The 22,421-nt window shown below is 50.2% G+C and overlaps 8 protein-coding genes across 8 annotated transcripts; 3 read left to right on the top strand and 5 right to left on the bottom strand.

Moving 5' to 3' along the window:
* Positions 1-748: 748 nt before the first annotated feature.
* Positions 749-1,982, top strand: N7532_003523 (ceramidase; the record flags this gene model as incomplete). The annotated part of the gene is made up of 6 exons (XM_056616017.1): positions 749-798; positions 906-918; positions 991-1,051; positions 1,109-1,249; positions 1,317-1,770; positions 1,820-1,982. The coding sequence occupies 6 exons, from the start codon at positions 749-751 to the stop codon at positions 1,980-1,982; spliced, it is 882 nt and encodes a 293-aa protein (XP_056476374.1).
* Positions 1,983-3,938: 1,956 nt separating this feature from the next.
* N7532_003522 (MFS monocarboxylate transporter) lies at positions 3,939-5,284 on the top strand (the record flags this gene model as incomplete). Its single annotated transcript, XM_056616016.1, has 2 exons — positions 3,939-4,110; positions 4,164-5,284. The coding sequence occupies 2 exons, from the start codon at positions 3,939-3,941 to the stop codon at positions 5,282-5,284; spliced, it is 1,293 nt and encodes a 430-aa protein (XP_056476373.1).
* Positions 5,285-5,429: 145 nt separating this feature from the next.
* Positions 5,430-6,145, bottom strand: N7532_003521 (snoRNA-binding rRNA-processing protein IMP3; the record flags this gene model as incomplete). Its single annotated transcript, XM_056616015.1, has 3 exons — positions 5,430-5,603; positions 5,660-6,020; positions 6,114-6,145. The coding sequence occupies 3 exons, from the start codon at positions 6,143-6,145 to the stop codon at positions 5,430-5,432; spliced, it is 567 nt and encodes a 188-aa protein (XP_056476372.1).
* A 354-nt stretch (positions 6,146-6,499) lies between these two features.
* Positions 6,500-14,862, bottom strand: N7532_003520 (type I polyketide synthase; the record flags this gene model as incomplete). Its single annotated transcript, XM_056616014.1, has 7 exons — positions 6,500-6,517; positions 6,666-7,550; positions 7,633-11,508; positions 11,560-12,701; positions 12,756-14,109; positions 14,168-14,581; positions 14,635-14,862. 7 exons carry the CDS (start codon positions 14,860-14,862, stop codon positions 6,500-6,502), a joined length of 7,917 nt encoding a protein of 2,638 aa, XP_056476371.1.
* Positions 14,863-16,138: 1,276 nt separating this feature from the next.
* N7532_003519 (cytochrome P450) lies at positions 16,139-17,864 on the bottom strand (the record flags this gene model as incomplete). The annotated part of the gene is made up of 3 exons (XM_056616013.1): positions 16,139-17,535; positions 17,588-17,738; positions 17,790-17,864. The coding sequence occupies 3 exons, from the start codon at positions 17,862-17,864 to the stop codon at positions 16,139-16,141; spliced, it is 1,623 nt and encodes a 540-aa protein (XP_056476370.1).
* A 206-nt stretch (positions 17,865-18,070) lies between these two features.
* Positions 18,071-19,375, bottom strand: N7532_003518 (uncharacterized protein; the record flags this gene model as incomplete). The annotated part of the gene is made up of 1 exon (XM_056616012.1): positions 18,071-19,375. The coding sequence occupies one exon, from the start codon at positions 19,373-19,375 to the stop codon at positions 18,071-18,073; it is 1,305 nt and encodes a 434-aa protein (XP_056476369.1).
* A 376-nt stretch (positions 19,376-19,751) lies between these two features.
* On the top strand, positions 19,752-20,324 carry N7532_003517 (DUF302 domain-containing protein; the record flags this gene model as incomplete). The annotated part of the gene is made up of 1 exon (XM_056616011.1): positions 19,752-20,324. One exon carries the CDS (start codon positions 19,752-19,754, stop codon positions 20,322-20,324), a length of 573 nt encoding a protein of 190 aa, XP_056476368.1.
* A 48-nt stretch (positions 20,325-20,372) lies between these two features.
* N7532_003516 (uncharacterized protein) lies at positions 20,373-21,840 on the bottom strand (the record flags this gene model as incomplete). The annotated part of the gene is made up of 3 exons (XM_056616010.1): positions 20,373-20,830; positions 20,892-21,681; positions 21,772-21,840. 3 exons carry the CDS (start codon positions 21,838-21,840, stop codon positions 20,373-20,375), a joined length of 1,317 nt encoding a protein of 438 aa, XP_056476367.1.
* Positions 21,841-22,421: the final 581 nt, after the last annotated feature.

Raw genomic sequence — 22,421 nt, 5'->3', positions numbered from 1 at the left:
TTACATTGCCCAAATTCCCCTATACAACTAAACCCTATTCTTACTTGCATCACTTACCAGACTGAGATACCCATGTTGCAGTTCTCGCGTTGTACATACATAAAATGCACTATACATATCTATTATCATACTCCGCAATTCAGTACATTTCTACCCGGATTTATCCTTGTTATTGTATTCTCCAATCTGTTTTCCATCGTTTGCTTAAAATGCCAAGCGCCTAGCAGCCGGACTTGTTATCGACGCTAAAACGCCTGCAGGGAGCGTCAATAATTCAAATCTTTCAGGTCATTATGCAGCAACCTGATTTTAGTAATACTGGGATATGTCCAGAACAAATCTCCTTCAAGCACCACCCAGCGTTTTACTACACTACATGCTCGTACTTACATCGAACAGCGATCGGCAGCAGTGGGGCCGACAGCCCCCGGACCACCCCCGGTCAGGCTGTGAGTACCAATGACATGGTCTGCAACAGAATATCCTGGAAGTTCGATAGAAATCGGAAATCTGAGTTCATCTCAGAAGCTCTATCATATATGATCAAGGAAAAAGAACCATTCATCCGAAGAATCAGAACGTTGTATACAACGCTGGTACTTCTTTTTGCCGCCGCCGACCGCCCTCAGGGGTTCCGGCCAAATGTCAACACTCTTTCTATTTTAAGACAACTCGGTCAACAAGTAACGAGTCACAACGCCCACCTGTCAGTGCAAGCAGGGGATCCGCCTTGGCATAGTATTTCGTAATGGATACGCCGGTCGTCCCATTCTGGGGACCCCCGACTTCTTACTTAAAGTACGTTTACCTTTCAAGTGGTGTTTTCCTTTTCCGAAACTTGGAACAATGGCATTGTTCGCATTAGCATGCTAGGCTGAACCTCAGACTGACTCTCACTAATGTAGTTTCTGCGAAGAGGTATCCCCCCTCAACACCTCTCGTCCACTCACGTTGAGCAGGATAGTATAAGGGTAATGCTGACCCGTGCAGGACTACGTCATATCGCGATTCGTGGCGGAGTTTATCAACACGTTCAGCAGCTTTGTTTACAGTGAGTCTATTCTATGTGATATAACTCATAATGAGCTACGCTAATATGTCGGTATAGTCTGCTATGGCATCTACGGCCTCCTCCACCTCCGCGGAAAACCGCAAGCGGCCTTCCGCTCAATATCCTACCTCGGCCTCATCGGCGTGGGTGTTTGCTCGGCAGGGTACCATATGACGCTGAAATATCATACGCAGATGTGTACGCACTTACCCAAACCCTAAACCCTTTCCACTTTGTTGTGTGATACAGACTGACATATTACCAGCGGACGAACTATCAATGCACCTTCTCACCACTCCATTGCTCTACCGTATCCTAACATTCCAAGCAACCCCCAAGAAAACCAGGATAGTCGGAATCATCCTCTCAACCCTCTTCACGATCGTCATGGTTGTGCACATGGTCATGGACGAGTTCCTGCTTCATGCTGTTTCGTTTGGGTTGGCGGTTTATCTTATTGCGACGAGGACGTTGAGGATTATTCCTGGGCAGGTAAAGGATGTGCAGTTGAGGGGAAGGTTGAGGAGGCTTTCTTTTTTGGGTGTTGTATGTCATCTTCCTCCACTGGTGTCTGATGGGTTACTGATGCGGTTTTTGGCAGTCTGCTTCGGATTTGGATACTTCGTCTGGCTGATTGATGAGTTTGGGTGTCAGTATCTGACGCAGATTAGATATGCTACTGGGGTGCCAGTGGCTTTTCTGTTTGAGTTACATGGCTGGTATGTTCCCCTTTCCTTTATTTTGAGCAATAGTTGCTGATGAGTTCAGGTGGCATGTCTTCACTGCTATCGGTGGGTATATCGCCGTTGCGATTGTGGATCTTATTACCTCCGGTGATGTGAACAAGGATCCGACAAATGGTCTTGCTTGGCCAGTTGGGACTGCGATGAGGCTTATAAAGAAGGGGATGGAGGTTAAGAAGGAGAATTAGGCTGTTATGATGAGTTTTCTGAGGGAGACCGTCTCTTTCACCGGTGTGAAGTACAGGTCCTGCTCTCTCGTATTGCTGATTTGGTTTGATGGATGAGTAGGATGGCCGATCATGATCTAGAGAAAGGGCTCTGTCGAAAACCCTCACAGAGAACGGAGCAGATATAGCGTAGCTTTTGCTATTGTCGAGTGCCGCTAGGTACTATGCCCAAAAACATGAATAGAATGCAGGATAGACAACATATGGACGATCATGATACCACCTTTTCCCTATAGTCCATAATTCCATGATATCTCATCCTATGATCTTCACCCACGATCTAAACTCACGCGTAATAACACACCCCCTTGGGAGGTTCTACCTCCCAAGCCGAAAACGAACAATGATCCACCTCCCCCGAAAGAAATTCGGAACAACCCCCTACTGCACCGGCCTCAGATGAGAATCAAATTCGTTCGAAGGCGGATGACACACAGCACTAATAACCAAACTACAATGATCAGCCGGCGGAGTAGCATACTCGATAGTGCAGGATATCATCGCCAAAATCGACACAGCAATTGCGAGAAGACAAACAAGAAACACCAACAAACTCAGCGTCGAATACCCACCCGCCACGAGTCCACGCATCTTCCCTCAATCCCTGATCCTTGTCATAGACCTTAATCTGGACCAGGAATAGAGGCTGCGAAAGTAACCAGTGGAGTAGTTCTGATATTGTAGTTAGTGGAACGGCCCAGCGGTATGGGAGCTGGAGGAAGTAGGCGCTGCGTTGGTCCCCTTTTGGCTGGGTTACGCGGAGGGCTTTACGGGTTCGGGCGTGGCAGTTCCATTTTTGGGCGAAGCAGAGCGATGTGCATATTCGGTCCGCGGCTAGGTGGAATACCGCGAGGAGGAGTTGCGGGCAGTTGGCTAGCTAGGATGTGAAGATTATACCTCTGACTTTGAGGAAGGAGATGACGAATGGGATGTGTAGTTTCGAGGCTGTGCCCCACGCGCTTAGGTGTTCTGTGCTGAGAATTACGACGTCGACGGTGGATATGGCGATTAGTAGGCCGCTGGTTGAGTTAATATCATGATTGTCTTTGGGCACTTTGGATGGTGTGATATCTATCGTCCTCGTGCCCGATCTGAATATCGGCCTGTCTCTTACGACCATTTCCCCCCGTCGTTCGCTGAGCTGATCGAACTCCCTCTATCAAGTCATGTTTCTCTGCAACACAGCGACTGATAGTCGTAGCTTCCGGAACTTGAAGAGAAGTGGAAATAGCGTCCCCCTGCGTGATGATCTGTGCCGAATACGAGCTCGCGGAGTACGGTATATAGCGAGGATTTTGATGCTGTTGCAAACGGAAACGACCTCGATTAACGCGCTAGAAACTTGCACCGCGCTGTCTTTGTGTAGGATCTCTGCTATGCCATAACCAATGTGCCAGCGGAATGCATCCATGTGACGGGGTGATTGATTTTCATGCCTCCATTCCTGTCGAAGGATGCCATGCTCTGAGAACATGAATGTTATGATTGTGTCATTCAGAATAGGACTGGAAATTGGACGAAGACTATTTAATCTAGAGCAATAGTATATACCGTCTTACGTTGCTGCTTCCGAAGTCATTGATGTCAAGTGGGGTCAATATCGGGGATTTGTAGATCGCCAACAGAGGCAAGCAGCAACCCCCTGTGACTAGGTCTAAGACGCTGCTTGAAATTGCATTGATATTTCCAAGCAGCCCAAAGAAATAAACTGAGTTCATCTCCGTCAGATGAACTGAAATCCACTTGGATAGATGTACCACGCCCAAGGTCTTCCTCCACGCCCTGCCGGTGACAGCCCCACCGGACCCAATTCAACTCGAGAGCCGCCATGACTCTTTCTCACTTCTTTGAAACGCACACTGTATTTCCTCGCGGCTATCATATTCTGCACCGCGAGTAAACCCCCTTGACGACATAATGCGACAACCGACGCATGAAACAGAACACGAACTAACAGAACTCAATTCTGCCTCCGAGAACCCCGATGCGGGCGTCAGTCTCGCCTTTCCCGATGGAGGGAAAGAGGCATGGACTTGTCTGCTAGGCTCGGCACTGATGATGTTTCCGTCGTTTGGATTTCAAACGGCCAGTAGGTGCACTTTAGTTTCCTTTCTTTCGGCCACCTTTAACAACTGTTTATAGTTGGATCCGTCCAGGATTACATCAACACCCATCAACTGGCAGATTACACAGTTCGTGACGTGGGCTGGATCACTGCCATCCTGGTCTTTCTAACTCTGTTTCTGGGAGTCCAGGTCGGGCCCTTATTTGACCGCTACGGGCCTCGGATGCTGCTAATCTGCGGCTCGTTGGCAAGTGTCATTTCCTACTTCCTTCTGGCAGAGTGCACAAAATACTGGCATTTCATGCTATGTCTCAGTATCCTGGGCGGGGTCTCCTCAGCCGTTGTGACAACAGTCTCCATCGCCGTATTGAGTCACTGGTTCTATCGCCGTCGTGCACTTGCGTCTGGCCTCTGCATGTCCGGATCGTCGGCAGGGGGCGCTATCATTCCGCTACTGCTGCGGACGCTGTTCAAAGAATACGGCTGGACATGGTCGATTCGAATCATCGCGTTCATGGCTTTGGGTTGCTATGCAGTAGGCATTCTCCTGGTCAAGGGTCGATTGCCCGTCGTCTCAGAGACAAAGGCACTGGTTGATCTGCGAGCGTTCAAGTCTCCACGACTATGTTTCCTTGCAGTCGCGGTGTTTGCATTCGAATTCATCATTTTCGGATGTGCTGCGCTTCTGCCAACTTATGTTCGGTACTCGGGTCTTGATCTGGATGTTCAGTTTTACTCACTTACTGTGCTGAACAGTATGAGTCTTGTCGGCAGAGTTTTGCCTGGGGTGGCGGCAGATCAGATTGGTCGCTTTAATATTCTTCTCACACTGGCTTGTCTGACTTTGGTCATTATGGGGAGTGTCTGGATTCCATTTGGATCGCGAGATGCCGCTACTTTATACGCCGTCGTGGCAATTTTTGGGTTCGGGTCTGGTGGTTGGGTTTCTCTTGCTCCTGTTTGTGCGGGACAGCTTTGTCGCACAGAAGAATATGGCCGTTTCTATGGCACCATCTACTCCGTTGCTGCCTTTGGCGTGCTCTTGACGGTTCCGGTTGGCGGTGAGCTGCTGCAGTCGACCACTCCACAAGCTCTTGTCGGGTTCTACGCGGCGGTGCTATTCATTGGTCTAGTCTGTGTCGGTATGTCACGTTGGGCATTGCTAGGTTGGAACTGGAAGTGGAAGGTGAAGGTTTGAGCGAGTGGTTGTCAAAAATTTCGTCAATTGGAAGCGCCGGGAAATATAAAATGCATAAGCGCCGGGTATATCAAAACAGGACCCAAAATGCTTTTCGAAGGTCGTAGTCCTTTCTCGCCTCCGTAGTCCAACATCCCATTCATATTCACAGCAAATCGTAATCGTCTAGCTTGTCGCGGTACTGCATAATGTTGCGCTTGATCTTGCTGGAATCCACCCAGGTAACAAAGTCCTCCATGTTGCGCGAAACCAGGAAAGCGGGATCGTTGACGACTTCAGTTCCAACGCGGACCTGGCCTTGCTCAATAAACGTCGCGGCCTAATAAAGTCAGCATGTCGTCCTACCCAGATGTATCCTCTGCTGTGACAACTTACAGCCTTAATAGTCTGCACCATCCCCGAGCGAACCATCAAAACAGCCAAACGCCTCCGGCAAAACGCAGAAACGGTAACCTCCCGCTCAACACGCGACAAACCCGCGCCCTGCTCACGGGACTGTTTCAGGATTCCCATCCGCCACAACTTCTCCAGCAGCTCCGACTCGAGTTTCCTGCGCACAGGATCGCTCTCGGGGTCGAGCTGCGAAAGCTTGTGGGCAATCTGCCGCAGAGATCCGCACAACGCGTTATATTTGCGGTAATCCATCGGGTCTTGCAGGAGGTAGCGCTGGCGAATCTGGTGCTCTCTGTGGTTGCCATCGGATTTGTAGGTGTGGAAGTCGACCTTCCGGAGAAGTCTGCAAGCAAGCTTGTTAGCTGATATTCTTTGCAGCTCGGCGATGACAGCTTCAAAGGAAATTGGAGATTTGCGGTGGCAGCAATAAACTTACTTCTTCTCGTGATGCTTGAGCTGACGAACCATCTTGACTGGCGAGTGACTGTACCTCGATCACTCGATGTTTGGGGATGCTTGCGGCCGGACCACCAGCGTCGTGAAAAAGTATGCGATAACGAAATTTGTTATCGAGGCGGTGTCGTTCTGCCGGAGTTTGTCACTTTCCGCCCGGCGTGGATCACGTGATTGGATGCTGTCGAACGACAGGGTTATGTCCTAATCGGGTAACACCCCACCCCTGCAAGTCGACCCCTTTTTTTCCCCATGGAGTCACGTGACTCGAGATTCGTGAGCTACACCAGTTGTTGTCGGCGGACTGATGTGACGCTTCCCGAAGTGTTTTTCTTGTCTTGAAGGTGTCGAAAGATCGTCAACGAAGAGTTATTCGTCTTTCTTGGACTACACTACACAGTGTAATGATAGAGTTCACCCAAACAGCAGAAATATATTTAGAACATGTCAATCGGAGAGATACACATCCGCGCCGACGTAAACCATTAGAAATTATGAAATGACATGCAAAACAAACAGTACGAATCGAACAAACTGCAAATATCCTGCCCAAATCATAAGTCGTAAAAGCCTCCCTCACTTGCTCACACCCCCTTCTACTACCAACAATTTTCTCGCTGAGCGACCGAATATTCTGCGCTCCCATGATATCCAGCACCGAAACCTCAGCCTTCAGCTCCTTGATGATCCACGACCGAAACTCCATTGCGACAAGAGAATCAATGGCTCCGAGCCCGAATTTCTGGGCGTCAATTTCGGAAATCGGAGTCGCGAGAAGAGAGGATAGCCTCTCCACGATTCCATCGGAAACGACAGCCACAGCTTCGTCAAAGGTATTTGTTGCCATTAGAAGAGTCACAGTGTTGGCGGTCTTTTTCTCCTCCTCTCCGTCTTTGCAGAGTTCAGCCGTCGCTCGCTGATGAGTAAATAAAGAGTACTCGAGGTACGAAGGTGGTGAGACGCCATTTTGACGAGAGATCTCTGCAGTCGGTAGACCAAGAACTAGTTGAGACTGAGGTTGGCCGCTCCAGTCCTCTTCTTTTTTGTACCGATCATCAATCATGAACTCGATCGCGCTGTGTACCTCGTCTTCTTTGAGCAATTCGAATAATGTTGCGGGATGCGTGGTCAGTGTGTCTCGATTCTCGGCCACCCAGCCTATATTTGACACACCCCCGAGATTGATGACGGATGCCTTGAGCCCGCGGGCTGTGCGATACGCTGCAAGAGCATCCTGAAATGTGTTTCCTGCTGCGTAGTTGGCTTGCCCGCGGTTTCCAAAGATACCCGCAACGGAAGACAACATGACGAAGAACTCCATGTTCCGGGGAAGAAGTTCATGTAGGTTCCACGAGCCCTGGACCTTTGGTTCGATTGCGGTTTTCCAATTGGCGAAGGACATCCCTTCAAAAGCGCCATCCTATCTAGGAGGTTAGATATAGTACCTTCTTTTTTCATATTTTTATTTTTATTTTTTATTTTTTAAAAATGGGGAAACTCACCTGCAACACCATCGAACCCTGGATACATCCCTTGATAGGCGGGAGTCTCGAATAACATGCTCCAACAACAGCTCGCAGGCGAGTGCGGTCGAGGATGTTACAAGCAAAAATATGTGCGCTGCATCCCATCGCCTTCAAATCGGCGACCATCTCATTCACTGGGCCATTACAACGCCCAGTCCGAGACAGGAAAATGAGGCTCTTTGCGCCCCGTTTAGCCATCCATCGCGCTATACTGCGTCCCAATCCACCAAGGCCCCCAGCAAGAATGTAGGACGCTCCACTGTCGAATTGAAGTGGTGGAAAAGGCTCAGGTGTCGGGGGGAAGTCGGCTGGATTTGGGATGAAGACTGCTGCCCCAGCTCGCTTTTCCTCAGGGAGTGCTTGCATGCCATGCTTGAGGTCATTCAATTCCAAGAAATTGACAGGGATGACCTGGCCGAGCATGCCTTTGCTATAGAGCGCCAGAGTAGTCTCAATCAACCTCTTGACAACGCCCGGACGATGACGAACGAGGAGAGCAATGTCGATGTTGGAGATCGAGACAGCCCTGTGAGTTGGGACAATCTCCATGGTGGAATTAGATAGGCTCTTTGTCGAGGCGTCCACAAAATGCCCGCACGCAGCGACACAGGACAAAGTCTCCGTCCGAGCTTCACCTGTCAAAGTGTTGAAGACAACATCAACGCCATCATCGCTAGTGCATTTCAAAATACCAAGAGCAAAGTTGAGACTATTACTAGAGAAGATACGCTCTTCCGGTATGCCATATTCTGAAACCAGAAGCTGTTGACTCTCGACCGTGGACACCATGGTGTAAATCTTTGCGCCAATGAATTGTGCATATTGAATAGCAGCTTGCCCGACAGCATCGGCGCCGGAGTGGATCAGAACCGTGTCACTTGGTGACAGCCTTGCAATCTCTCCCAGGCCGTAAAGTGCAGTGACAAAGGCCGTTGGGAGGCTAGCGGCGACTTCGAAAGGGATGCTATCTGGAACCCTGACAGCTGAGCCTTGATTGATTCGTGCTGAGGCTTGCGAAAAATTCCCAGAAAGCCCGTCCGCGAGAAAGACAACTTTGTCGCCGACAGCCAGGTCTTTGACTGCACATCCAATCTTAGACACAATGCCGGCTCCTTCTACAGGAGCACCAGTTGAAGGAATGTTTGGCCTCAGACCCACAGCTCGAGCCTCAACTTGTACTTGATCATCGGAAAGTTTCTGTCGATCGTGTCGAATATTGCGGAGACCGCGAGACCGTTTCGCCGTAGGCTGCAAGTTTTCCAGGTGCAGTGAACTCTTCGAATGGCCAATGTCTCCTTGAGGTGCCGACTGCATCGAAAGAAAGTCGTCGGCACTCACAAATTCACGAAGATGTCCAATGTGAACAATGTGGTTTTGCAGCAGATATTCAGCATGACGACCCTTTTCATACTGATTTTCAAACTGGTGCTTCACGATGCCACAAATCCAGACCGACAAGTCTTCCGCAGCAACATTGAGCTGATCAGCAACTGCCAATGTTACTATGTTCGAGTCATATGCATCTTTTTCCCAGCGGACGGTCCGGAGAAGCCCCATGCTCATGCTTGAAAAAGGGTTATCGCGTTGGTCTGGTGTAACCCAAAGGAGGTTCGGACAGTACAGCAGCATCTTCTTGATGCTGCGGTAGTCACCCTTTTGCATCGAGGATAGAAATGGTTGATAGAGGTCGAGGAGGGATATGCAGAGCGAATCGCCAAAGTCAACGCGATCCAGATCTATGGGCTTTAGTGCCATGACACAGGACTGTCCATCCACTTCAAGGAGTTGCGTTATGCAATCAACAATGTCGAGACTTCTCTCATTATCTGATGAGAGAATGTACACATTCCTGAACCTTTTTTCCTGCACATCTAGAGCAGTAGAGACCATGATACTCAGCCAGCTGAGATCCTTGTCGTCAGAACTGGGATATTCGATATCAACACCTGAGAATCCAGACTCAACGAGAAGCGCATCCCATTCACAAGCAGGAATGTAAGGGCACCACTTGCGAATAGGTTCATTGCCGCACCACCAGCCAGGAAGAAGACCAAAAACAAGTGGGTACCACAGGAAATCCTGTCTAATCCCTTCTTGGATGATGAGTTGTCCACCCGGTCTCAGCAGAGATCGCAGGCCTCGTAATGTCCCAGACAGATTGGTCGTTGCATGAATGACGTTTCCCGCAAAGATAAGATCGTAAGTATCTGGCTCAAATCCTTGAGAAGCAGGGTTATTTTCGATGTTTAGCGCTTGAAATTTCATGATCTTCTTCCATGCATGGAATCTCTCTCGTGCCTTTTCGAAGAACCCAGTGGATATATCGGTGAATGTGTAACTGGCAATGCTTTCCCTCAGGGGGTCTGCATTTGGCGACAGCACACTTAGGATTTCTGCGGTGAAGCTTCCAGTTCCGCCGCCAACCTCTAGAACTTTGAGCAGTGAGCACTGGTGGCGGAGAAGAAAGAGGTAGCTTCGAAGGTGTTGAGGGAGGTCGCGGAGCTGAAGTCCTTCTTGGTAGACTTCTTTCATCAAGGAGTCCTCCGCGAACATCAGATGGAGAGGATCTATTTCTTGTCTGATGACGGATGCGATATTGCGGCCCATGCGGACTGTTATGGCGCCTTCTGCATTGTAGCTTTCGACTTCCGCGAAGATCGCTTGCTTCAACTGGTTATTCGCGAATGCCAGCTTGAAAGTGGCATGTTTCACTTGTGTGATCCTATCATTCACAAGCTCATCCTGGACGTGTTGCATCCAATCATAGAATCGGAGAAGATGAGATGGAAGACCTGCGATGTCGAGACCACTCAGGTTCTGTAAGGCGTCTGCCATGAAGAGCGTTGTGGCCAATTGCAGATTTTTCACCCTGAACCTGTCCTTTTCGTGATCTCTGTGACTGACATTACTTACACTGCAAGCCGTTTCCGAGTCCAGGAAATGCACATCTGGTTTCCAATCAATGGTGGTACAGATTCTGCGTTCGAAATTGTTGACGATTCCCGTTTCGAGTGGACTGAGTTCAATTCCATCCATGCGGATCAAATGTGCCTGAGATACAATGTCGTAAATCCTGATCTGGCCTTCGAACTTATCCGAGGCAGATGACTGCACCGAGGCGTAGCCTCCGAAGGTATACCCAGGCGTGGACTTTAGATCGGCGGACACCCACATGTCGCGGATATATGTCGGCAATCTGATATCATCAACGGAGTCCGTTCCGGTTATGTCAAGCATGGCAGCAATCATCATGTGAATCATGCTGTCCATGGTGGCCGGATGAATGAGATGCTGATGCATGTACCGTTTCGGCATGGATTGAGCAATGTCAGGAACCGTAACGGTGCCAGTCATCCACCCGCGACGCGACCTGGTTGTCCTGACAGTATTGAGATTGCGGAAAAGCGGCCCAAACTCAAGACCGACCGAGATAAGATTGCTGTATGTCCTTGCAAAGTCTATAGTTTGATTGCACACTGACTGAAATTTCTTAAGGTCCTTCGCCATGCACTGGGTGTCAACCTTTTCCACAAATGCAGATGCGACGGGGTCAAGTGGGAGCTTCTTCTCCACCAAGACAATGCCCGAGCAATGTTCCGTCCAGTCCTCACTGTTCTCATTGTACGAGCTGATCTGGAAACGATAGAAACGTCTCAAATCTGTTGATGGCCCAGCTGTCATAGAGAGGCACACCTCGACACCTTGCTTCGTGTCTGGGATGACCAATGCTTTACGAATGGAGACTTGACGGAGCTGGAAGCCTGAAAGTTCCTTTGAGCCCATCAATTGTCGAGAGGCTTCAATTACCATGACGAGATACCCCACACCGGGATAAACATAGTTCCCAGTAACCTGGTATAAGTCAGTACGTTTAAAAACGAGGTGATAATGTCAGAAACACACCATATGATCCCTGATCCAAGGATTCTCTTCCAAGCGGATAAAATGTCTCCATCGTGGCGCATTCGCATTCCAATCCGGAACAGGCGCACCAAATAGGTCATGTCGAACGAATTTGCGGAACCTCAAACCCTTGCTCAATCGACTCTCGTGTATCACCTTTTCTGTGTGCTTGAAAGAGTACGACGGAAGATCAACAAGTGGCTCAGCGGGTTTCCGTGGTCGATAGCTCGAGGCAGTATTCACCCTGTGCAAATCGATCATGTAGCCAGCAGCAGCCAAGAATCCGATCGAACTTAATAGCGGATTCAATGTTGGGTCGTTTCGCTTCAGGACGGACAGGTATTTGAGTTTTCCTTGGCTGAACTCAGTAGACAGCGTGTCTTTAATGGCGCTTTGGAGAGTCGCATGAGGGCCGATCTCAACGATGAACGATAGATCATTTCCACTGGGGCTGTTGTCTTTCATATTCTCGTTTATTGCTTTTAGACAGGCGACAAACCGGACTGGAGAAACCATGTTGGCGACCCAATATGATGCCGGCAGGAAATCCCCAGTGACCTCGCCAGCTTCGAGAGTGGAGAACATACGCACTGGGTGCGGCAGTATCATCTTTCTTCCGGATTCGAGGGAACCCATCAATTGAAGGTATTCATCTGCAATGTTCATCATGTGCGCTGAGTGGTAGGCATTTCGGACCTTCAGCTTGCACGCGTATATGCCATTTTGTGCAAGGACGCCCTCTAACTCATCGATGAGTGCCGAGTCACCAGAAACCGTGTTGTTTGTCGGGCTGTTGTAGCACGCGATTCTTATTTCCCCAGGAAAGCATTCTCGAACGGAAGTGAGATACGGCTCGAGATCGGACGCACTCATGCCGACTGCCATCATTGCTGCACTGGCTGACTGTTGCTTTGAAGACAGACAACCTCGAAGATATGCAATCTTCCAGGCGGATTCGCGAGATATCTTGCCCGCACAGTAGGCTGCTGCTAATTCACCAGACGAATGTCCCGTGACAGCCTTTGGGAAGATTCCCCAGCTGGAAAGAAGATCGGTCAGCGCGATCTGAAGTGCCGTGCAGAGAGGCTGAGCGATTTCGGGAATATCGACTCGCGATCTCTGACCATCTGCCAAATGCTCTTCTGTTGTCCAGGAGTTAGCCGATGTCTTTCATCAGTTGGAAGTGAGTCTCCTACCTAAGAGGGACCACGGGCTTCCAAGACTGCGGATATATTCGGATGCTTCTGCCAGAGAATTTCTAAACACCGAGTACGCGAAGAGTGCTTTTCCCATTCCATGGTACTGCGCTCCTTGCCCCGTGAAGACGAACCAGATATCGGGTGGACTGTCTGCTCTAGTTGGTTTAGTGAAATTTCCTTCTGAAAGATTCCACTGCAATTCCTTGCTGGTAGATGCCATGGCAAAACTTTTCCATGGGAACAGAGAACGTCGAGATGAGGTCGTCAGCGACAGGTCGTCGAGCAAGTGGTCATTTTCAATGCCTTGGGATTTGCATTTGAGGTAATGCGAATATGCAGCTGCATTGCGCTTAATACCATCTTCATCGAATGCTGTCAACAACAAGATGTGTGGAATCTCTTTCGGCCTTTCTTGGACATGTGTTTGTTTGGGCTGTGGAGATGCAGCGCGAGATACGACGCGGCTCTGTGCTGCTGGTGTTTCCGTGAAGTCGACCTCGCTGACTGTATCATCGCTGTGGGACTCATAGCCGAGGTCCTCAGAATCTGACAATTGTTTCGATCGAGGTAGTAATAAGAACTGCGAATGATTTTCATGCGAAATCATTCCAGGCACAGTATTGTGCGTGCCGGAGATTTCGCGTTGGGTGAGGAAATTGTAGGCATCGTCAAGTACGCAATGTGCATTCGTACCGCCAATCCCGAAAGAATTGACCGACACTCGACGCAGCCCTGTCGTGGGCCAGAAAATGCTCTCAGAGGGAAATGAAATATTCCAATCTGTCACTGAAATCTCAGAGTTGATCTCTTGAAGGTCGAAGTTGCCAGGTATAACTCCCGACTCAAGAATCAGGACGGACTTGATGAGACTTGCTACCCCTGAGCCACCCTCCAGATGACCCAAAGTAGCCTTGATAGATCCAATGTGAAGTGGAGAGCGGCTCTGGCTGTTGAAAGCTCGGGCAAGAGCCTGCACTTCGATTGGGTCGCCTGTCCGGGTTCCAGTACCATGAGCCTCGACATACCGGGTGTGTTTCATGTCCAAGCCAGCTCGACGGTAGACATCTCGTACAAGTCTCTCCTGTGCTTCGCCGCTGGGAACCGTGATACCTGGAGTTCGACCATCTTGATTGACTCCTGTCTCGCGAATAACAGCGCGAATGACATCGCCATCTCTTACTGCTGCATGTAGTGGTTTCAAAATGACAGTCCCAACGCCTTCGCCGCGAGCGTATCCTTCAGCGCGTTCATCAAAACTGAAAGATCGACCCTGCGCCCCAAGTAGGCCATGATGGCTCATCCAGATCGTCTCCGCGGGATTCTCGAGTACGCTTACGCCGCTCACAACAGACTGTTATCAATGTTAGTCAGCTCGTTCTCTGCAAGCCGTGGTTCGGGGACTGACGTACCATGGTAGTTTCACGGGATCGTAGGCTCTGGACAGCCAGATGCAATGCAACCAGACTGCTCGAGCACGCTGTATCAATCGTCATGCTGGGTCCCTTGAAATCAAAGAACCAGCTGACCCGGTTCGACAGGATGGCATTCATGACTCCCGTCGGCTTGTACTTGAGGGCCGTCTCAGGATCTGCCTGTAGAATCCCCATATAGTCATGGTTGAATCCACTGACGAATACTGATGTATTGGATCCGACGGCACGGGCCATGGGAATACCGGCATTCTCAAGTGCATGATACACATTTTCCATCACCAACCTCTGCTGTGGGTCCAGGGTAAGCACCTCATTCTTGGTCATATTGAAGAAAGAAGAGTCGAAGAGAGCAGGGTCTTCCGACAAGAAGTGGCCCCCTTGAATGTAAAACTGCGTCTGATGTCAGCCATAGCTATACCGTCGTCGCCTCTTGGAAAACGTACCGTGCCTCCATGTTCGGGATCTGGATGGTAGAATGCGTCGGCGTTGAACCGTTCTTTGGGGATTGGTGACCAGGTTGATCGACACTGTAGCAGCGTCTCCCAAAGTGCTTCAACTGAAACAGCCTGCTGTGGGAAACGAGCCGCAAGTCCAACAATAGCAATCGGCTCCATCACATCCGTAACAGTGCCACCTTGGTCATCACGGGTGTCTTCTGGCCAGGGCCGCATAATGTTCGTTCAATTGAAAGAAAGCAAAGAGCCAGCATACCCCCTGCAAAGGTATATCTTGAAAACAGGCGCGAGGCGAAGTTATTTCTATTTTCTGGACAGAGATCGCCAGGGCGTTGAGTCGACAGAGTTGAGCAAATTAGCCAAAGGACAGTGCCCACAACTGGATGATGCCTCCGATGAACAAGTTGTCATTTCTTTGCTCATTCCAGTGGACGGGACCGGAACTGTTTTTCCAGGAGGTCGAAATGACATGCGTTATCTTCCACGTGTTGACTGATCGGCCTCGACGGCTCTAACAGTGAGGTGTAGCCCACGTCACCTCGAAATCATTCTTTGTTTCGAAGCAAGCAGCCCGTTTTTCTACTCCAGTTCGGCTTCTTTGGATGTTTATTTCAATCCGTTCACACAATCAAGACTATCACAGCTCCAGGTGCATCGTGCATCTTCCAGTTTCCTGGACAAGCGGGGGGAGATTGGCGCCATTATGCGGGCTGCTGCATGAACTGCCCCTCCGATCGTCGCCCACAAATCCAAGACGTATATAAGTCAAAAAGCTGCATCGGTCTGTCTCGGCCCTGTGTGATCCAAGTGGGTGCTCCCCTCATGTCTCGGAGAGGAGACTCACCATAGAGCGCGATTACGAAGGCGGCAGCGAGAGTTTCTTTGACAGAGAACCTTGCAGATGATCGACCCGTCAGAGACAGTCTGTTGTTACTTCACAGACATCACTATGAGAAGGTACGTCGAGCAACAAGGAAGGTGGAGATGGATAGTTGGTGCGCGGCTGTTTCCGCAAAAGGAAGAATGCATGCAAACAAAGAATACACCGCGGCTTCCCCTCGCCAGCCACCCCAACGCCAGACCCCTCCTGCCAACATCTGCCAACTTTTTCGTTCACTCGTTTTACAGTCAGACAACATCCTGGCCCCAGGCGAGCCACGTTCTTTGTTGGGTATGTGCACCTGCCGCGATCGAGTATCGGGGCTGTGATCTGTGACCGAAGCACAGCAAATGGGCCCGTACACCAGGGCCAACGAGCGCCAATCCTGGCGCCTATGCATGCTGTTCACTGAAACTAGCACACGCCACTCACGTTGAGAGCAGAGTTCACCAATAAACCATCCATCTCCCGATCCATTCCATCCCTGCAATTGAAAGCTGTTGGGGTCTCTGGCATATAAGAGCGAACACGTGGACAAGATCGACCGCACTGGATTAGGCCGATCTCACAGCAAACCAACGCAGCGATGAGGTATTCCTAAATAGTTAGGAGTCAGGGATGGGACTGAATTAGCTGCAGACGAGGACCCTCGCCGGCTCCGATAAAGCAGTCTCTCATTCGATACTCAACAGGCCCGTCTCCGCCATGCAACGCGAGGCTAAGGTCGAACCGCCAAAGAAGCTGGGCCACAACAAGACTCAGCTCCATCATGGCTAGCTTCTGCCCGACGCACCCCGTAGCGCCGGCGCTGAACGGTGCAAATGCCGACGGCTGCATTTCCCGTCCCTCGTGCTCTTCAGTCCAACGTTCGGGATGAAAGCTGAGTGGTTGGCTGAAATAGAGAGCGTTGCGGTGGAGTGCGTATGGTGCGATGCCTACTTTTGTCTGTGGAGGGAACCAGCATCCGTCAATGACACTTCCTTCTTTTTCCAGGATCTCCCTGGGCAGATGCCCGGGCGTTGGAGGGGAAAGTCGCATTGCCTCGTCGATACATGCGCGTAGATACGATAGACCGGAGAGTTTGCTGTCGGCGGAGTAGCGAATGGCGTTTTCTGAGTCAAATGCCTGGTGGATTTCGTTTCTGAGTCTGGTGAGCTTGCCCGGGTGATGTGCCAGGTAGAAAAAAATGGCGCTCAAGGCCCCGGCTGTCGACTGGGAACCTGCTACCATGAGAAGCACGTTTTCGCAGGCCAAGTCGCCGAGGGAATAGCTCTCGCCTGTTTCTGGGTCTCGGCCACTCAGAAGGTGCTCAAACATGTCGCAGCCCTTGTTTTCCTGGCCAGAAATGGTTGCGGTCTTTTTGGAGGTTGCGCGCGACTTCAGCTTTCCGAGACAGAATGATCGAAGTCGAGCGTTATCCCGGTATGATCGGCCCCCTAAGAGAGACCCGAGCGGCGTTTTGAACAGAATATGTCGCCACCATTTGGTCAACGGATGATAACCCAGCTGCGACGTCAGTCTCGGAGATTGCGCAGTTGGATCTGTGGATCTCGTGCTCACCGAATACCAGCCACCTGTAGCCCTTGGAACCAAACCAACGATTGAGCGATCTTCTTCCTTAGCAGTAAATCCGAATGATGCCCCGAACGCGAGGTCTCCCAATATGTCGAAAATCAGGAAGTTGCACCATTCTCCCAAATCGACAGTACCATTCTTTGCTTCTGCTTCTGCTTCCAGGTAATCCAGCCAGCTTGATATCTTCTGACAGATTCGGGGCTCATACTCTCTCAGCGCTTTGTCTGAAAATGCGTGTGACAGCAACCGTCGCTTGACACCATGCCGCGCCTTATCCCTAGCAGTAAAAGTGCTCTCGAATCCTCCGGCAGAGTCTCGAACACACTGGTACCAGTCTGACTTGATAATGTTCGCCTTCCTTGATTTGTATATTGATTCAAGAGCAGACGGCGTATTGAATGAGATCGAGTTTGGCGTGAATCGCACAATGGTACCTGCAATGGTCTTAGTGATTCTGTTTCTGACATAATCTTTAGGAGGACCAACCATATTGAGTGTGCATCTTATGAAGCCACTCATGTCTATCGCCCCTCTTCGCATGATACCAATTCGGTATGGCCGATATCCGCGCGAATAATGGACCAGGGTGTCTGGCCAGAGGATGTAAGGCCAGCCGGTAAACAGCTACGGCAATTATCTGCACTTGTCAGTAAGATTCTCTCGCATTCGGACCACCGAATGAACTTACGCAGAGTAAGAAATAGACCAAACTAGTCTGAACACAGATGGTCGTGTCGTATCGAAGTCTCTTCCCGGAGTCCATTTCCCTAGCTGATTGTGAAGTTGATGCTGCGGGGAGTCTGACAGAAGGGCCACGTACAATGGCATTTTATTCAGGGCCCCGCTTACTGGCCCCGTTTGGTCTGAGCGCTCTAATGTGTCCAATTGCAGCTCGGACGAAAGTACATTAATCAGCTAACATGTATCACATTTCGATTAAGAACTGTGAGCATATCAAATTGAAACCTTTTACATCTTCCCCGGCCTTTTCATTTTTTTCATCTCCGCAGCAAGAGCAGCTATAAATTCCGATCCCACTGTTTGCTTTTCTTCAGTGGACCTTTTTATCCAATCCTCTCGATGCCTTTCAGCACCCTCTATCCACCTGCCTGATTCTGTCTTTAACCAGTCCGACACTTGCTCTGCAACCTGATTCATATTGCGGTCAAAAGGCATGGTATGCCGGCCCTTCTCGATGACAATCTGCTTTACTGCACCCAGTTTCATTCCACCATTTCCCCCGACGCCAATTCCAGTAAGTCGAGCCCTCTCTTCTCGCGTTTCGGGGTGCCCAAAAAAAGGCGAATTGCTTCCATTGATATACAAAACCCAAGGCCGAACACCAGGCAGTAGTCTCCACGCCATCCGAAGTTCCTTTCGGTAGAACGGACCCAGGTTGTTTGCGCTCGGGTCAATATCGGGTATCCTTTGTCGCTGTTCTAGCGTCATCTCCTCGATACCTCCCGGTCCAAGACCAAGCATCTCTGGGTTAAACCGGCTGACCAAGCTGGCGATTTGGTCTTTCGGGGTTGTCAGGTTCCACGTCTCCCCTGCCGCGGCCGTCCTTTTCACTACGCTGTACCTCTTCAACCTGGCCTGGACTCTTTCATCCCAAGTCTCTGCATGCTGTCCCTTGACAGCACCTTCCTCCGCCTCCGCCTTTGTCAACCACCTATCCCGCTGCCTGAGTACAGAAAGCGACCATGGGATAGTAATGCCCCTGCCATACTGCTCATCGATCCCGGGCTCAATAAATGCAAACGAGTGGAAGAGACTCGGATGCCAGGACGACAGACAAAGCAGCTGATTGCATCCGTACGAATGGCCAAGACCAATAATCGGCTTCGCCATCTCAGACTTGAAAAAGTTGATCACACTCCACAGATCGTGCGCATGATCAATCCACGCAGGATCACAGCCCAAATTGTCGGTATTCGCAACGGCACTTTCGCCCACATTGAACATATCCGCTATCCATATGGAGCGAATTTTCATGCCTGACCGGGAGCAGCGGCGGAATATCTCTTCGAAAAGAGGCTCATACAGCTCTTTGATGAAGCCCAGTCCCCCGGCCGCGATGATCGTGATCGCGTCCTCTCTGTCGGCGGGTCTCACATCTCTGGGAATGTACTGTTTTACAGCGAGACGCACTCCTTTCGTTTCGTCAATTATTGCGTGTGGGTATTCTCGGAAAGGTGCGACTGGAACCAGGTGTGAAATAATCTGGAATGGGAAGTCCGGCTCGAGGGGTGTGATCCTGGTTGATTCCGCCATGGTGCTCCTGCTTTCCAGATGTGACCAGAACGTCGAATGCACCAAGCTCGAAAATTATTCAGACCCCTTGAATTCTTCCTGCTCTAAAGAGAAATAAGCCATCTCGCCCCCGCTAGCAGAGGCGCAGCATAAGTGCTTACATGTGGAGACGACTGCCCCATCAACACCAGTCAGACAGTCTTGGTGTTGGATTTGCTGACAGACCTGGCGTAGACCATGCTGGCTCTTGCATTAGTCTCTTTGAGAGATGAGGAGTGTGTCCAAACCTTCTTAGGGTAATATGGTGTAACAGGTCTGCAAAATACGAACGCCCACATCTCGCGCTTCCTGCCCTCCTCAGTCTCTTCCATTTCCACTCACACCACCACAAAGAACAATGGCAGTAAGGCGACCGATCGAAACAGAATCAATAACAGTCCAAAGACTAGCAGTTTCTATCCCCGCATCTTACGCGAAGGTGCTGGATCGATTCCGCACGCTCGTGCCGCAGATCAAGTTGGGTGACCTGCGCGCTTCTACGAGCGCGGAGGAGATCGCGAAGGTCATTGCCGATACGCAAACATCTACCGATTTCGTGCTTTTTGCGGAATTCAATCATGGGAGGTGGATTCGGCACTTTCCGCCGTTCAGCGGCGAGCAAAATTTAGGAAGTGGTGAATCTCAGGGAATACACAAGGGACGTGGAGTTCATCGCTTTATTTTCGGGAATCCGTTGCTGGCTATTACGATGTTGCGGGAAAATGTCGAGGCAGCGCTGCATGTTCCTCTTGACTGTGCTTTTATTGAGCAGGAGGATGGTTGGACAAGAATGGTGATGTTACTGCCTGAAGGCTTGGTTGCGGGTTATGATGAATTTGCGAGTAATCAGGCGCTTCGTGAGGCTGCTTCCAACCTGGAGGAGAAGATATTTCGTCTTGTTGATGCTATTACCTCGTCCGATGCGGCATGAATGAAATACATAATACCTGAGAAAAATTCATGCTCAACTCTTCTTCCCTCATTGCCCTTCCTTCGCAGAAACATCATGACTCTCCCGCATCCTATACTCCGGCGCCGGACTAACACCACCACGATACCACAACGCCTCATCGCAGTCCCTGACGATATCCCCATCACTACGTAACCCAAACTCCTTATCTTTATCAGCATCCTTCTCAACCCACTGACAGTCCCGAAACGCAATCTGCAGATCTTCATAGCGGAATTTCCCACGGCCATGATAATGCTTGCCCAGCAAAGGAATAATCGCCCTGCTCGCAATGGGACTATAGTAGTGCGGAATTCGAGAAAATAGGTGATGCGTAACGTGGTCCGAGGAAATATGGTGCAGGAAGTGCGTGCCGATGATACCAAAGTCGCGGTCGATTGTGGCTGTTGCGCCGCGGAGGAAGGTCCAGGATTTGGAGGTGTATTTTGGGACAGAGGGGTGGGTGTGGTGGAGGTATGTTATCATTACTGTTAAGATGTTAAGATGTTGTCAGTATTTCTTTGAAATGTTGGTGCTGGGGGTTCGTACCAATCCAGTGGTTAACCCATGTCCACGGCACAATATATACCCAGAATAACGTCTCAAAGGACCCGAAGACTCCATAGAGGTGATAGAGCACCGCAATTGTTGCAAGGCACCCTAAATCCGACATGATAATAGCTATCGCTTCTGAGTCCCGAAAAAGCGCACCCCAAGGATCAAAATGGCTATGTCGCCAGACTGACATCCCCTGCTTAATCACAGCAGATGGCGGACAAGTGATATTCGAAAGAATATACCAGTTCCATCCAATTGTCTGCTGGAGCAAGATTCGAAGGAATAGCACCAAAGGGGCATCCTGCCCTACTTCGTCGAGGACCTCGACCGCATGTCCAATTTTCTTCGCGTACTCTGCTCGTCGCGGCGGTACATAGTTCAGGTCCTTCTCGACATGGTTCGCGTAGATGTGATGTCGGCGGTGCGTGGATTTCCATGAGAAATACGGGGCGAGGAGGGCCGAGTGGAGTGTGAATCCGACGACGTCATTTAGGATGCCGGACGTTGAGAAGCCGCTGTGTCCGCAGTCGTGAGCGATTACCCATAGTCCTGTCCAGACGATGCCCTGGCAGATGCCGTATATGTTGACTACGGTGTAGTAGAGGGGGCTGGAGCTCTGGACAATGTGGCTGCTGAGCAGGTAGAAGAGGGTTGCGAGCAGGATTGCGGAGTATGTCAGGTCTCGAAGGAGGTAGAAGATTGACCAGAAGAGCGATGGCTGGAAGCAGTAGTCTGGTATTGCGTTTCGTAGCTCGCGTACGCTGATCTCTTTGTTGATATGCTGCGGAAGGTTAGGTCAGGGCATTTTGCAGTGTGACGGCTCTCTTCAAAAGCAGGTCATATGCTGTGAGGATTTGGAGGATATACACACCCCGCCTTCTACCAACTCAGTTGGATGGACCTCCCCTTGAGTTTGGAACCCCGTTCTGCCCTTCTCCATGTTGACAAGCAAGCAGTTATCCGTTCATACAACACAATGGCAATGTTCACGACTAATGAGGAGTTAAAAAATGAAATCGACGAAAGGTCAGCAGCTGCCCAACCCTTCGTGGCATATTCTTCACCAGGCTTAGTTCCGTAAGCATGCACAAGCTCTACAGTAGTCTGCATAGTGGATTCTGCTAGTCTCTCACTGGAAGTTATATCCACCCGCACTGCCCAATGGATTATGAGTATTTACCTCGCAGATGAAGTATTGGACGCCCGATTGTCCTCCTGCATTTTCGCGGTTCAGGACTAGTCCGTCTCGAGTTACTCGTTCTGTGGAATCCCTCTTGCTGACGTGTTCCACCAATTGTCGCTCGCTGATTCTCGTGTACATGATAAGCGGACCGAAACGGTGGGGGCGTAAGCCGCAGGCTTGGAGGCGCAGTCGGTTGCCAATTTTGGAAATCGTTTCTTCGCTGGGATCTGGTCGTTGATGAACGGGCACGGATGTATCTAGGAGGATGTCGATCAGAGTTTTCGATATTTGAGGAATCCCTGGCTTCGTTGGCCGAGTGTTGTCTTGAGTAAGGGCCT

The sequence above is a fragment of the Penicillium argentinense genome (genome assembly GCF_028826775.1).
Source record: "Penicillium argentinense strain IBT 30761 chromosome Unknown utg000004l_segment0_segment0, whole genome shotgun sequence".
NCBI lineage: Eukaryota > Fungi > Ascomycota > Eurotiomycetes > Eurotiales > Aspergillaceae > Penicillium > Penicillium argentinense.
Note: the sequence above shows the minus strand (reverse complement) of the source record. Positions and strands in the feature narration are given on the sequence as shown.